The following is a 15,456-nucleotide window of genomic DNA, read 5'->3' as shown; positions in this document are numbered from 1 at the left end:
GCAAGCACATTCATTTTATAATTTATTTTTTCGTTTGCATTGCAATTTTTATAAATCAAAGAAACCTTTTGATTTAGTTGCGTCATTTGTATTAAAATACAAGGATACTGAATGAATAAAATGTGACAACTTTTACAGTACCTAAATTTCATGTTAATTGCATTAACAATTAATACAACTATAAAAAATAAAGATATTATTATTATATTAAGTTATTTAAATGTGTTTTTATATAATTGTAAAAGTTCAACAACAATATGACTACATATTTTTAAATACAATTCGTAATTTGTATAAAAAAAAAATCTTTAATTCACATACACCTCTGCTGTGCAGAACTCAAAAATATAAGTACCTAAATCAATAGGTATTATTGCTATATGCCTAAGTCTAACACCAATATAATACCTATAGATCTACGAAGTCAATAGGTCATATACATTTAAGTGTTACGTCGATATACAGTAATTGCAACATATACTATAAATTATAATGATGATATAATACTATATATCTCTAGTGCGTGTTTACGCACTTACAAACACTACAACGCAGTCCCTATTTTTATGTGCAGTAGCAAATGACAAATAGACAAAAGGAAGTTTATGTTTACTAGTTACAGCCCTTAAAAGATATTTTTTTAGAGTAGTACATAATATTATTAGTAAGGCGATCGCTTAACTATCGTTTAGATAAAATAAAATTAGTAATTATCGAGATGTTGTATATACTAAAAACGTCTACTGTCTAGTATCATAATACGGAGTAGACAGTCTGGGGTGTATATTAAAAATAGAAACTCTAAATCAAATCACCCTACATGGGTGCTTTTATTGTTACATAATTGTAAGATAGGTATTTTTCAAGCAGGAAAAAATATGCGAAATCATGAACTAATCCTAAATCATAAGCCGATAAACGATAAGATTAGTATACAATTTCCGCATTTCATGCAATTTTAATAATTCGTATATTATTTTAATATATATATAGGTATATAACCACAGTAAAACAACATTGACGCGTTATTATTCTGTCGGCAGGTACCGTACGAGGAGACGTCGTGCCTGGTGGAAGTGGACTGGGAAAACGGTTTCGTGGAAACGTCTGCAAAGGACAACATAAACGTGGGTGAAGTTTTCAAGGAACTATTGAACCAGGCGAAGATCAAGTACGACCTAGGACCGTCGTTGCGGCGGAACTCGGCGCGAAGACAATCATTGCCGTCCGGCGGCGGTTCGGGACAGGGGTCGATGGTGCCCACGCCGGCGCAACTTGCGCACCTGCAGAAAAAGGCGAGCGGCAAAGACGATGGCGGTGGCGGCAGCGGCGGCGGCGGTGGAGGCGGTGGTAGATCGAAACGCAACTCGTGTTCGATATCGTAAAAAGAAAATTAAAAACAAAAACAAAAACATCAAACGAAAAATAATAACTACCACTACTATGTACAAGGCGTGTAGGAATATTCGCATATGCCTAACTACGACTGCGCATTCTACTGCAAATACTCATATACCACCCCACCATTGAATACATATTACATAATTATTAATTATATATCTATGATTCCAACTACAATTACTAATTACTACTATTACCATTACTACTTCTGAATTCTGACTGTACATACTTCTACTTTTATAGGTACTACTACTGCTGGTACTACTGCTGATGCTCCTGGTGCTCCTGACAGTGGCAGTCAAATGATTTTTTCATGGGGTGTGGGGGAGTGTGACATAAAAAATAAAACAAAATTTAATACTTTAACATTATAGTACAATATTATACATACATTTAATTATTATAAATATTAATGAAAAAAATCATGGGGGAGATCTATCCCCTCACCCTCCCCCCCTCTCGCGGTTTGACCTCCACTAGCTCCTGGGATAATTAGCTATAGTTACTAATAGCGGTGCAAACACGCCTCGCCACGTTGAAATTCTAAATAAATGAAAATTTTTGGATAATATTTTAAACGAACGTGGAAAACAACTAAATAGAAAAAAACACATGAAATGAATACGACGTAGGCACCAAAATTAGGAAATTTCATCGTATAGATGGTAATAACTGCATGTCGAATGTCAGTATCGCTATACACATTTAAACAATATTGCGTGTACAGTATTTTATTAGTATTCTAATTACACCGTTGCAGATGGATATTTTTCCGTTGTTATACTTGACGTTTTACTTGGCTTATTTAAATTAATTATAAATATCGTATACCTAACTCGTTTGACTTATTATAGACTATTTAACCGTTTTAAATGTTTATGATTTATTTATTTGATATAGTAAATATCTAAATATCTTATATGTTAGCCGTGTAATATATCGTGTTTATAACTAATTCAAGGGCGAGGAGTGTTAAGGAGTCTAATACTATTTGTATATAAACGAAACCCATATTACACCTAAGTACGGGAAAGAATAAGACACTTCGCGGTTCGTGTTAACGGCGATAGGAATACACAATAGAAATTAGACATCCACGTGTCTTCGATTTTTCGAGACAAAACACCAGCGCCTTTTGGATTTTTCCTATGGATCGAAAGATTAACACGAAAAAACATATATGTGTATATACGTTGGTCGGCTAGCGGGTATAAACTACCAGTAAAAATCACTCTCTCTCTCTCTCTCTCTCTAAACGACATTTCAGCTGGGTTTTTACACATATATATAATATATAAAGTATACACATTGTATTGTTCAAACTTCGTTTGCGGCTATACCGCGAGTGTGAGCACATATAGCGAACTCGCGATAGCTTCCGGATTGTTGTGGAGAGAGAGAAAGAGAGAGGGAAAAAGAAAAAAGGAAATTCTCTTTATCTCATCCGCGCAGATGGTTTTTACGTGTACGCAGACTTACCTGAAAAGGATTTCCTGTCTGGAAGTTTTCAGAGTTAACACAACTTGTAAACTGTAAATTGGTCTCAAAATCGGCACGATTGCAGCTTCTGTAGCGTCGTCACTCTATCGAGTCGGCAAATTTCATTTACGTATATATATATATATATATAGTATTATATACACCGCGTCGGCAGGAAGGTTTTAACGTCGCGCGTTCGTCCTCGTCGACAACCGTTACTGTTTCGTGATAGAGATACATTAATCTATGTGTAATTTGTTTTCAATGTTTTAAAAATGTAAGATATGGATACGTTATATAACCCTGTATATTTAAGAAAATTTAAAAGTCGATTTAATATAATACGATTTCCGCGCTACACTAGTTTTCTATAGAATGCTGAATGATGAATTTTTAATATCAATAATAATATTGTATTATGCTATGTACATTTATCTAAAATTTAAAAAGTAAGTAATTATTTTAATGATTCCCAATGCAAATTTCAAATTACCATAATACGACTAGATATAGTTATTGGGCGGTCGGTGGTAGGTAACATAATATAGAGAGAAAAATAACTTTAACCGATTAAATTAAATGTTATTAAAAATGTTTGGTTCGAATGCTCGCGATAAAGTACCAAAAGTTTAAATGACTATATTGAGCGTTATTGTACATTAAAGATGACGTTGAAATCATTTACTCTGTTATTATTAAACTCGTAGGTAACGATATTGGCTGTATTTTTTTGCTATTTCAATTATAAAGTGAGTTTTAACTTATAAGACAGAGACAAAAAATACAGGAATAACTCTTAAAAGTCCTCTTAAAAGGACGCCTCGCCCGCGTATGTTTTTTCCATCTTAAAAGTCTTACAGACGTACAACAAAGTACACTTATCGTTCACAATGATCCACTTTACTCTGTTATTTTTAAATTTGTCGTGAATTGACTTATTATAAAATTTAAATGCAAGATTATTATTTAGGATACCTCGGAAGCTTTTATTAAAATTTTAATTTTGAATCAAGTTTTGATTATTTTACGAAAAATGTACTGTAGGTGTGGCGTCAAAAGTCTTATCTATATGTTTTATTGGTTGTGATATACTTCAGTGTGAATATGCATGTAATTAACATAATAATATATTTATTGTTGGATGTATGTGATGTAAAATTAATAATTACATTAAAATCTATGACTCCAACTCGTTTTTTTTTAAAGGTGGGTAAAATAATGAGAATAATGTCAATAATGACACAAAATGTATTGTGTAAATCTATATGTACACTATTGAGATACACAATATACTTAGAATTCCGAAACAAATTAAAATTCGATATTTCTATAGAGTGCCATCGTATCTGTCCTCATTTGCTCGCCTACCTTATTTACTTATCAAAACAATGTACTTCCTAAAAAATAATTTCCAGTGTATTAATATTTGAATAAGTACTGCGATGAAAATAGCTAATTTGCCAGCTTTTAAAATACAAAATTGGTTTTTTTTAAGCTATTTAGATTTTTAAATTATTATTATTTACACAGCTTTTATTTTGAACTTAAGTAAACCAAAGACTATAGAATCTAAACATGAACCATATAATTAATACTTGTGGCTCTAAAACACGCAATAATTATTGAAAATTATATTTCACTGTGATATATTGATAAGAAAAAAATTTTAATGATAAGTACAAATACTGTGGAGGCGAATGGCGATAGACCCTTCATACAAAGAACAGCCATAACAAGTTTCCATCAAAAATGTACCTTTCACTTTTCCACCAATACCCATTTCGACAAATAAGATATTAACTAATTCCCGTTTCCACCGTAAAATCTTTATACCGCCGATTAAAATACATGTATTATATTTTTTTTTCAGTTTAAACTGTTTTAAGTACTTTGTTTAATTTAGATTCTGAAAAAATTTTTCTCAAAAATTAAAAACTTTTGAAAGCTGTTATACAGTAAGGTTATTTTAAAATACAATAAAATATTTATAAACAGTTGAAAAGCTAATAATAAAAACTGTGTACTGTATATCATATACATTTATTTTAATATAGGTACCTGCATATAAGTACGCCAACATTAAATAAAATTAAAATCATGTTGATATTGTGATAAATAATAATAATCCTATAACCCTCTGTCAAAATTGTTATGACGTTGTTACTTGATATTATCAAAATATATACATATTGTGCGCACGGGGGGACACCGGTTGTGCTTGGGCACCCCCAAAATATTATAAATAAGGCCCTAAAATTGTAATCCCAGAAATGTAATTTTTTTCTAAAATATTTTAAATTTATGTACCTAGAAAAAACCTTATGTTAAATAGCTAAATGTTATACAAAAGTTTAAACTATAAATCATAAAAAAAAAAATTTAAATATCATGACAAATGATATTAGATTCAAGGAAAAGGGCCCAAAAATGCTGTAGAGATCCCCTGAAATTCAAGTCTGTGCACACCTATGATTGTGACTTGCATAAGTCGAAACACCTATTGGAAAGTCATAAATCGTCTAATAGGTATATCTGCAGCGTACCTGCGTAGATGACTCGTTTAACTCCGGATTATTAAACACATTTGGGTATTATATTAATAATGAAAACATTGAAAACTAATAAAACTAATCAAAGTTAAGACATAATATTATATAATACATTATTCGCAAATTCGACGCAACGCGTGCCGTATTAATTACTCGTAAATATTAATCTGAATTGTCACTATGCAGAATAATAAATAATAATAATAATTAGGTATTTTAATATAAGTGTTATAGTCGATTATATCATTACATTAGACGTAGGTACCCAAGTCGTATTCCATATTATTATATGTTATAGTATGTATACTTTCGTTTAAAAACGTTGAACACATTACATAAAGCCACAGAGGATAGAGGTATCTAACTACATACATACTATAGACGTGGTATTAACTAAACGCATTTATTTAAACGTAGGTAACCCATAAATATATATACCTATATATACCTACGCGAGCGAATTACGTTCTGCAAATCTGGTTTTAAACGGTTTTTATACGATAATAATAATATTATGATACCTGCTACACCGCTGTTGAATAAAAATATTTGTACAAATACACGCGTCGTTATTCGGGCAGTTATTCGAATATCCTAGGCTGCTGCAACTGTAAACGCGGAAAGTCGAATTATAAGCAGCAACACATTTCGCTATTTTCAGCTGCGACTTTTATTAAATCGGCGAATTACTTTAACTGTGTGTCTGTGTGTTCGCCGGACTCTGGCTGCGCAATTTACTTGACTATAATATAGTCACTTTTTACCGCGATACATGCGCACCTAGTGTGTATAACTATAGCAAGTTTATAATGAATTATTTTTAACATGACAAAACGGTCGTTGGAAGTATATACCTACCTAACCGCAGCCTATCCGGAAAAGTTTGTTTTAGTTTTTCGCTATACGAAATTATGCGAAAGTGCCTTTATTATTTATTTCATACTTTTTCTAATGTACCTCCTACCAACCTACCTATATAGTTTGATCTTGGAAAAAAAAACACTTCGCCGTTCTATATAGATGATGACGATAGCAGAACGCTGCAGTATACCGGCTAATAATTAAGCTATTTAAGTCGATTTCGGAGTAAAAATACAAAAAAAATATAAAATATATATCGAGTACTTTTTTTTGAATTATATATAATAATAATAGTCTAATACAATATAAGTATCTTGTACATACCTCCATAAATAATTTATTTTAAAACTTTATAACTATTTATACTTAAATACTCCTTTTATCGTATTTATAGGAGTGACTTACACAAAATGTCTGATTATAGCAGACATGTGAAACTAAACATATTGAATAAGTAATTGAAATCAATAAATTCTTCCTTTGCGAGTAAATAATATATTATATTAATATTATTGTTAACTAACAGCTAAGATATAAGCATAAAACTTGTCTTTTCACTAATATTTGAGATGATGGATGATTTATAATTATGAGCTGGTAGACTGAAAACGCAAGACGCAGGTACTGAGTACACAGTACACGTATACCACCTAGTATCTACCTATACCTACGTACACTGGCTGTTCAAGGGGGAGGGGGGAATGAAAATAAAACCAACCATCCCCACCCCTTGTACACACCTTGTAGATGTTATTGGGTCAGCGATATACTAAATTTAAAAAAACCAAATCCCAAGGGGGGACGATCCACCTATCGCCCCCCTTATAACCACCACTGCCTACGTATTTACTGATGTATGTTTTCGACGTCGGTAAAAAATAAAAATATAAAATTACCAGCTAGTCTAGACTCAGGTGACTGCTGACTAGTACTTAAATAATAAAACACATAAAGATCCGTAAATATTTGTCAACCAAAAAAAGTATGCAGGTTTATTATTAAGTTTAAAATACCAGTGCACTGTACTGTGCATTTAGAGGGGTCAAAAATGTCTCCGGTGGAAAAATTTAAGGGATTTTCGAAACGGTAATTTTTACGGTATTTTTCGTATGCGGCCATGCGGGAGTTATGAATATAATATGGTATTTCAATATTTAATTTACCTTGTATTTGTTTAGCTCTGAGGCATACAAATCCTATAAATACAACATACAACACCGAGTCGCGTGACTATCATCACTATCATACACCTTATGACTTATACCTTTCGACAAGGTATATCGTCGAATAAATAAGCTAAAATAATTGATTTAATATAAATATATAATCATTTTTACTGGTAATTCAAAATGTTTATTTAAAAAAATTAAATCTAGTTTAGTTAATAAAAATTGTTTAATAAAAGTACCTAGCTATTATTTTTTAAATGTTCAATTTAAATGTTTGAGTAGATACTTAGTAAAAATCATTTTTTCTTTTATTATTGTACTATATATTATAGAAATATTTCGAAATTATGATTTTTTTTAAATACTCCACTGCGGCACTGCCTGTACTAGAGCATTACAAGTTTTTATATAATTTATTAATTTATATGTATTGTAAATGTAAAGATATTTTCAATCTTAATTTTTAAAACATATACCTAAATGTATAATATAGGCAATAATAAAAAAATTGAACACCTTATAAGTTTTAACTAGGTATGTCGATTTTAACAGAAATATAGTTTGAAACAAACTAATTACCAAACAGCCAACTCTGCTACCTAATCTTACTGTAACCCCTCACTTTCTCTATATAGTATGCATAGATATACAAATTGTTATGAGTTTAATCACCTGTCAATATTACTATACTATATACGAACAGTAATTAGCCATTAGGACTCGAGTTGTTATTTTTGAATTATTAGATGGTCGTAATCGGTATTATATTATTAGTATATAGAAGTGACATTACAATATAATCACTTACATCAGTATCCTCGAAAATTGGAACATTATGGATTCGGTCTCATTTGTTTAAAAATCGAACGAAAAATTACATCAATAAATCGATTAGACATAAAATATCATAATATTATAGTCAGCACATTATAAATACATATACATATAGGTACCATGTGTCAACTAACTCACTTTTCATACTTCAGTGTTCAGTTGTACATAATATTGAATATTTCCTACTTCAAACAAGTCCCTAGTAGCACAGTTAAAACGCCGTTCAACCGACATGTATGCAAATAGATAGGTATCTAATAGGTTATTAGGTAATATCTATACTGTAGATGGTATTTAAATATTCTCAATCGAACGTACAGTTATTATAATACCATGATTTTGACCATGTAAATTTTAAGTTTATTAGTCACGACTGTACGATATTTTTTAAATGTCGGACTTCTGCAGTATCGATTAGTTACTATTTAAATAGGTATCTATGTACCCGCATAAACGGCCACACATCATGTGATCACATATTGTTTAAATACATATAACATGGTATTGTTTTAATACATATTATAACATATTAATATATTATTAACATCATTTTAACCATGTAAATAATTAGACTGACTATAAAAGAATGAACTCAGGTATACCAAAATATTGTATTACCTAAAAATTGAAAAGGTAATCTCCAGACATCCAGTGGTTCTACATTAATAACCATAGTAAGTCTATAGTAGTCTGTACCTAAAATAATAGGTATAAAAACTGTGCTAAAAAGTAAAAAGGTATTATAAAATTATTAATTTTGTTTGTTTTGATATAAGTACCTACAGTATGTTTAAAATGATAAATAATATTGTTATATGAAGCTTAACAGCTGTATTAAATACTGAGTATAATTAAAATAAATGTAAATATTTTATTTCAATTATTGTAATTACCTCATGCAGTCATGCGTAAGACTATATCCTAATGCCTAATTCTATCCAAAATCCAAAGGAATAAAATAAATCATTACAGGATTATTCATTTTTTTTTTTTTGTCTTCTACAGATGACTAACATTCATAAACCGTAGTCCATATTGTATAGGAAAATATTTTTAGTGTAGAACCACTGTTCTATTTTAAACAATGCTTAAATTCAAAGAATTAAGATTTTGTGTTTCTATTTTAAGAGGACACCACACCTGAATTTTCGTGACCGCTTTATAGGATGGTACTAGGTAACGTATAAAACTACACTGCTGAATGTTGATTTGCAAAATTTTAATATTTTAGTGAAATTAACCAATTATTATATTAAAGATAACAACATTATCTGTGATCTGTTGTCGGTTTTGGTGTCTTCTACATATTAACTCATTAATAAAAATTGTTTTATAAATTTAGCTGCTTGGGATTTTACCATCATAACTATTTTAGTGATGTTTTTGTATTAACATTATGCAGCAAGCCTATGATATAAAATTAGAAATTAATTTACACACACAAATATATTATAAGTATGAAAATGAACTTACTTAAATTAACTCCAATGAAGACTATACCTTTGTACTTTTTTAACAAAAAACTGTGTATTTTAGTGAGTGTTATATTATTAATTCAAATTATATTAAATAAATATACTTTAACATTATTGTTACTCTATTTCATATTTTATGAATTATCATTAATTATATTACCTAATTGAAATATTTAAATAAATAAATATGAACAAAAATTATAACTAATAAATATATATACAATGTATATATATTTAATATAAGTAATAAAAAAATACTTGTCAAATTATTTAATTAACTATGTACAATATTATTAAAATGATAAAATAACTTTATTATCATATGAAATTTTAATTATGAAAAATATAATAAAACTACACTACAATAATATTATTATATAAATTATAAGATAATGTTTTTTTCTTGTTAAAAATTAAGAAAATAAATTAATCCATAAATCAGTCGCATGCGTCTGTAAAATTCAGAAACAAATACAAACAGCTCGTCAAACCAAAACTTCAATACCAGGAGGAACATTAATGTACAGATTCAGGTTCAATTGAATCTGATTTATGTTTTTTACACTCGCCACCTTCTGAATCATCTTCTTTGTCATCTGTACGAGAACGCTTTTGATTAGGTTTTAACTTGACAATGATACATGTCATATTGTCACAGCCAGTACCATCACTTAATGTATTGGGTGCCAAACATAGTTCAAACAGCTAAAATTATGAATTTAACATAATTATTGATATATTAATAATTAATATTTAATTTATTATATCTACATACTTCTTCACAAATTGATGATAATTTGACATCTGGTTTGTTGATACGTTCCAAAATAAAATCGACAACTTCCTGGCTGCTTAATGAGTTCCAGATACCATCACAAGCTAACACTATAAAATTATTATTATCTGGCGTTATATCTAAGACAGTTACATCAGGTAGAGCTGTTATCATTTGTTCAGTATTTGGAAGATCTTTATTTTTTTTATAATTGTGATCACCTGAAAAAAAAATATATTTAATTATTTAATTCTTTTTTAGTGACAATACAGGACAATAATAGAAATTATTACCCAAGGCTCTAGACAAATTTAAGCCTCCATTCACTCGTCCATCGCTTGAAACTCTGCCACCAGCTTTACAAATCCTCTTTAACTCTAGTTCATCTTCAGGTTTATGATCTTTTGACATATCATGTGCTGTACCCCCAACAGAAACAACACATCTTGAATCCCCAGCATTAGCAACATAAAGTTTATTATTTACTAATAGAGCCATGACTGCTGTGCAACCACTATCTTTTCCTGGCTAAAATAAAGAAAAATAGATATTTATTAACATTATTATACATAAAAATTACAAAAAAATAATTTTGAATACTTTTTACAATGAGAAAATGTTTATGTGTTAAAATTATTGTTTATAATTTGTCCAGCAGAAGAACATAAATTCTGCACATCCTCACTTAACACGTTCCACCATGGTAAAATGTTATGTGGGGATGCATAGAACAGATTTTTCAGGTTGAAGTGTTCTTTCGCTGAACAAAATATAGATGGTAATTATGTTTAAAGAATTAATTATAGTGTAGCATTATAAGGCATAGGTATACTCATTGATACAATTCAACACATTTTAGAATCACTAGATAATTAGCTATTAAAAATAAATAAGAAAGATGCTTCCTTTTAAAAAATGTTTTCACTATCTAAAATAAAATAAAATAATTATTCATTACCTTATCCTCTTCGTCGTCATCTTCATAAATGAAACTATTACTCGGGATTTCTTCATCATCATCTTCTTCATCACTTTCTGAATCTGATTCATCACTAAAAATAAATTATTTGAATTATATCAACCTGTATTATGAACATAGCAGTTGTCAAGCATTGTTACCAGTTTAAATTTGATAACCATAGTGCAATAGGCAACGGGAAACTATCATACTATAATATTATTCTATAAATATAATATTTATGAAGATATAGTGTTCTATTGTGTATTTTTTAATACATTGTTAAACTATAATATTGTTTAACCATATTAGTAAAATCTGTATTAAGTGTATTATTTGAGTTAAAGAATCATAGAATAATATGACATTATCTAAATTAAAGAAAATAATTCATATGGCATAGTTATTTTTTAAAAACCAATACATAATAAAAAAATTAAACATGATCTTTTTTATGTATAAATACAGGATCTGCATATATCACTATTTAAATTTAACATTAAATTGACATCATAAAAAATAGGATCAGATATTAACTTGATTATAGATCTTACTCTAACTTATTTATTGAAGCTTCAAACATTTCATCCTCATCATCATCATCGTCATCATTATCTGTGTCGTCTTCTGAATCATCATTAATTATATTCAAAATTCCAGGAATTTGTTCGATACCATTTTGTCCATTACTACAACCGGGGCCCCATTCGAATACACCAATACTACTACTTTCAGCAACAGAATTTTCAGTTTTATCATTCTCATCATCATTTGATGAGCCATTGACTTTAGCGTTTGGTGAACTTTCAGCAGTTGAATCTTTAGATTTACATTCATCAATTCCATTACCAACATTTGTTTTATCTTCATCTATAATACCAATTTTAACATTCTATTAATATATTAAAAGAAAGTAATAAGATAAATTTAAATTAATATGTACCTTCAACTGTTATGCTGCTGCTGCTGCTGCTAGAACCACAAGCTTCATTTATCCGAACTAAATAAAATAAAAGTTATATAATAACATAATATTTTCTCAAACAATTATTATTAAACATACCAACAGATTTTAGTAATGGCGGAAAAGATTCTTTGGAAGAACTAGGTTCGTTTTCACTTTCTTTTTTCTTTTCCATATTTTCAATTATTGTATTTTTATACTTTAATAATATATCTTCAATTGGTATTTTAGCTTCTTCATAAAGTTCATTGAGTTCTTCTCTTTCTTCTTCTTCGTCAGCTAAACATTTTTTTTTTATCTCATTATAATCTTTACACATAAACTAATTTATACAAAATATGCTTAATTAAGTAAATTATTTTATGTTTAAATATTTAATGTTAACTTCAAATTTCTATAAAAAAAAAAGAAGTATGCATACATATTATTACAAATTATAAAGAACCTAGAACCTAATAGTAAGCTTTCAAATGAATTAAATAAGAAAAAATTCAACATCAATAAAAAAAACTCTACAATTAAAAAATGTAAGGCATAATTTATAAATAGATCAAAAAGAATAAACACAATTAAAAAATTATATCATGAGTAGATTATGTTTAAAATCTATAAATACTTGGTAAAATTTTCATGTTCTTTTTAGAAACAAAATTGATTATGTTGAAAACTAATGTTAGTATTTTCCCTATCCTGCCATTTTACTTTCTATTTTTTTCCCTATTATTAAAAAAAATAAATTGTCATTTTTTACTCTTAAAAAACAAAAAATTCAATATAATACCAAAAACTGGTAATAAATATTATACTAATAAAATAAAAACTTGAGATAAAATTTATACACACCACACATAAAATGGTATGTTATACAATAAAAAACGTATGACAGCAAATTTGTATTCAACAATTTCAATTTTGTGTAGTAACCTTAAGTGAATTGACCTTTTGAACCTTTTAGATATTCTAATTTTTAAGTGAATTGTGAAATTTATTAAATTTTTATACTTAAAAACACCCATAACTTGTTTCAGTTGAAATATCAAAATAAACTAATGTTCCACTAAGATAATTAAATCGTTAGTTTTAAATTAGAGATAATAGGTTCTCACCAAAAAAATTAAAAAGTAACAAAAATGGATTATTCTGAATGTAAAATTTGTTATATTATGTGTAAGAATGGAGAACACAGCACGTTAAGTACTCTTAATAATAAAAAACTAAAATTAAGTATATGTGTTTAAAATAATAAGTCAGTTAGTATTAACAAAATCTATTTAAATTTTTCTTCTACTGATAACTTAATAATCATGGCATTCAAAAATTAAATTGAATAAAACATGATTAAATAAACAAATAGGCGTATAAAAGTACATTTAATACCATAAATAAATTTGTTATTAATAAACTGATAACTGTTGACGATTGATTGAGGTAAAATAAATCTAGAATTACGAAGATGTTTTTAAAATGGAGGGATTTTAATATTCATGAAAATATCAAAACAGAGTTAAGTGTATGATGTGGTATGTAAAAAAGTAATAAAGTATATGTTAATATCTCCCACTACAACTACTATATTCCTAAGATACTAAAATGTTCTAAATAACTTTTTTTTTTTATAAATTTTTATAAATTTTAAACAAAAAATCAGTCTTGTTTTCAACTTAAAGTTCTAAAGAATAAAATTAACTTATACTCTACCTCAAAAGAGAATAATAATTTTTTATTACATACCGACTCATTACTCAGGAAGTGACAAGTCCAAATTTCCATCACCTTACTAGTCGACGTTTCCCAAAGACAATGTACGAATATTTACCATTAATATTCCTAAATAATATTGTACTTAATTTGGGGACCGCCCAATAATACGGGTGTCGTCGGTGGGAGATACATGATAATACACAACAATCAATCGGCAGACTAATTATTCTCTTTAGAGACAGTGTGTCGTAATTATCTACTACCTATTATCAACCTACCACATTCTTCATTAACATCTTCTCGGAGAGCAGTTAATCTTTCAACACTGGGTGACTCAATTAGACTGTCGTCAAAATCCATAAATGCCTTTATCAAAGCTTGTTCATAGTCTTGGGTATCATACAAGGTGTTTTTAACTAAGGAAGGCAATTTTTCAGCTGCATACTGAGCAACTTCAGCACCACCGTGTCCATCATACACGGCAAACAGTGCCACACTCTTGTCAAAGTCCAACAGACAGTTGTGCGCGTCCTAAATAAAAATAAAAATCTATAGGTACAGACAAAATTAAACAACACTACAGATCCCATTAAATGCAAAATAGTTTCTCCCTGAAAGAATTGATGCCCATCTCGAGACATGGGTATCATATGGTGGAAGGCAAAAGAGCACCCACACCCCCCACAATAACCATTGTAATCCCGCTGTATAAACTACATAATATGAAGATAATATATTAAATTCGCCCCGTTCAATAGGATTGGATCAGTGCTAAGTCTAGTGACGCCACAGCCTAGAAAATCTAGAGACCGTTGAAATCACACCGCCTTACCTCTTGAGACTCGCGCCAACCCTGCATGGAACTGGAACCGCAAGACAGCCACCCGTTGTCGGTGTCATGGGATTCCTTGTCGGTGATCGGTTTGCTCAGATAAGTGCCCATAGCTTGTCACTTGTCTTTGAAGCGGAATGCAGTATGTCGATTACTTTTCGTTCTCTGTTCCGGGACCGGATGTTGTATTGTTGTCTGTCGGCGTTGGTCGGAACGCGAAAGGAGTAATTCGCGGTTAACCGGTTAACGGCAGATTCGGTGATCGGACAAACGACGTGGTGCGTAGTCCCGTGGTAGGTCTGTAATGAACGCGGAACGCCATACCAATTTAACGATGCGAAAAAACCCGACGGACGCGGTTCGGCGTTTGCTATTGGTGGCGGGCGGCGGCGAAAAATGTTTTATGATAAATCGCGCGCGATTGCGCGGTGTTACCAACCATCGCCGCCCGGCACGAA

At 29.7% G+C, this 15,456-nt stretch overlaps 2 protein-coding genes across 3 annotated transcripts in view; one reads left to right on the top strand and one right to left on the bottom strand.

The window, feature by feature from the left end:
- LOC132932260 (ras-related protein Rap-2b-like) overlaps positions 1 to 9,980 on the top strand; it is a 96,030-nt gene extending 86,050 nt beyond the window's left edge. For both annotated transcript variants that reach the window (XM_060998535.1, XM_060998534.1), the window contains one exon: positions 1,044 to 9,980. In XM_060998535.1, coding sequence (XP_060854518.1) covers positions 1,044 to 1,385 — 342 coding nt within the window. In that variant the 3' untranslated portion in view covers positions 1,386 to 9,980. The remainder of the gene's footprint in view (positions 1 to 1,043) is intronic.
- Positions 9,981 to 10,058: 78 nt separating this feature from the next.
- Positions 10,059 to 15,422, bottom strand: LOC132932259 (uncharacterized). Its single transcript, XM_060998533.1, has 9 exons — positions 14,999 to 15,422; positions 14,445 to 14,697; positions 12,565 to 12,744; positions 12,445 to 12,501; positions 12,056 to 12,371; positions 11,502 to 11,595; positions 10,837 to 11,071; positions 10,544 to 10,764; positions 10,059 to 10,473 (listed from the first exon to the last, which is right to left on the bottom strand). The coding sequence occupies exons 1-9, from the start codon at positions 15,107 to 15,109 to the stop codon at positions 10,285 to 10,287; spliced, it is 1,656 nt and encodes a 551-aa protein (XP_060854516.1). The 5' UTR covers positions 15,110 to 15,422; the 3' UTR covers positions 10,059 to 10,284.
- Between the last annotated feature and the right edge of the window lie 34 nt (positions 15,423 to 15,456).

The sequence above is a fragment of the Rhopalosiphum padi genome, chromosome 1, assembly GCF_020882245.1.
Source record: "Rhopalosiphum padi isolate XX-2018 chromosome 1, ASM2088224v1, whole genome shotgun sequence".
NCBI lineage: Eukaryota > Metazoa > Arthropoda > Insecta > Hemiptera > Aphididae > Rhopalosiphum > Rhopalosiphum padi.
This window is presented reverse-complemented; position numbering and strand designations above follow the sequence as displayed.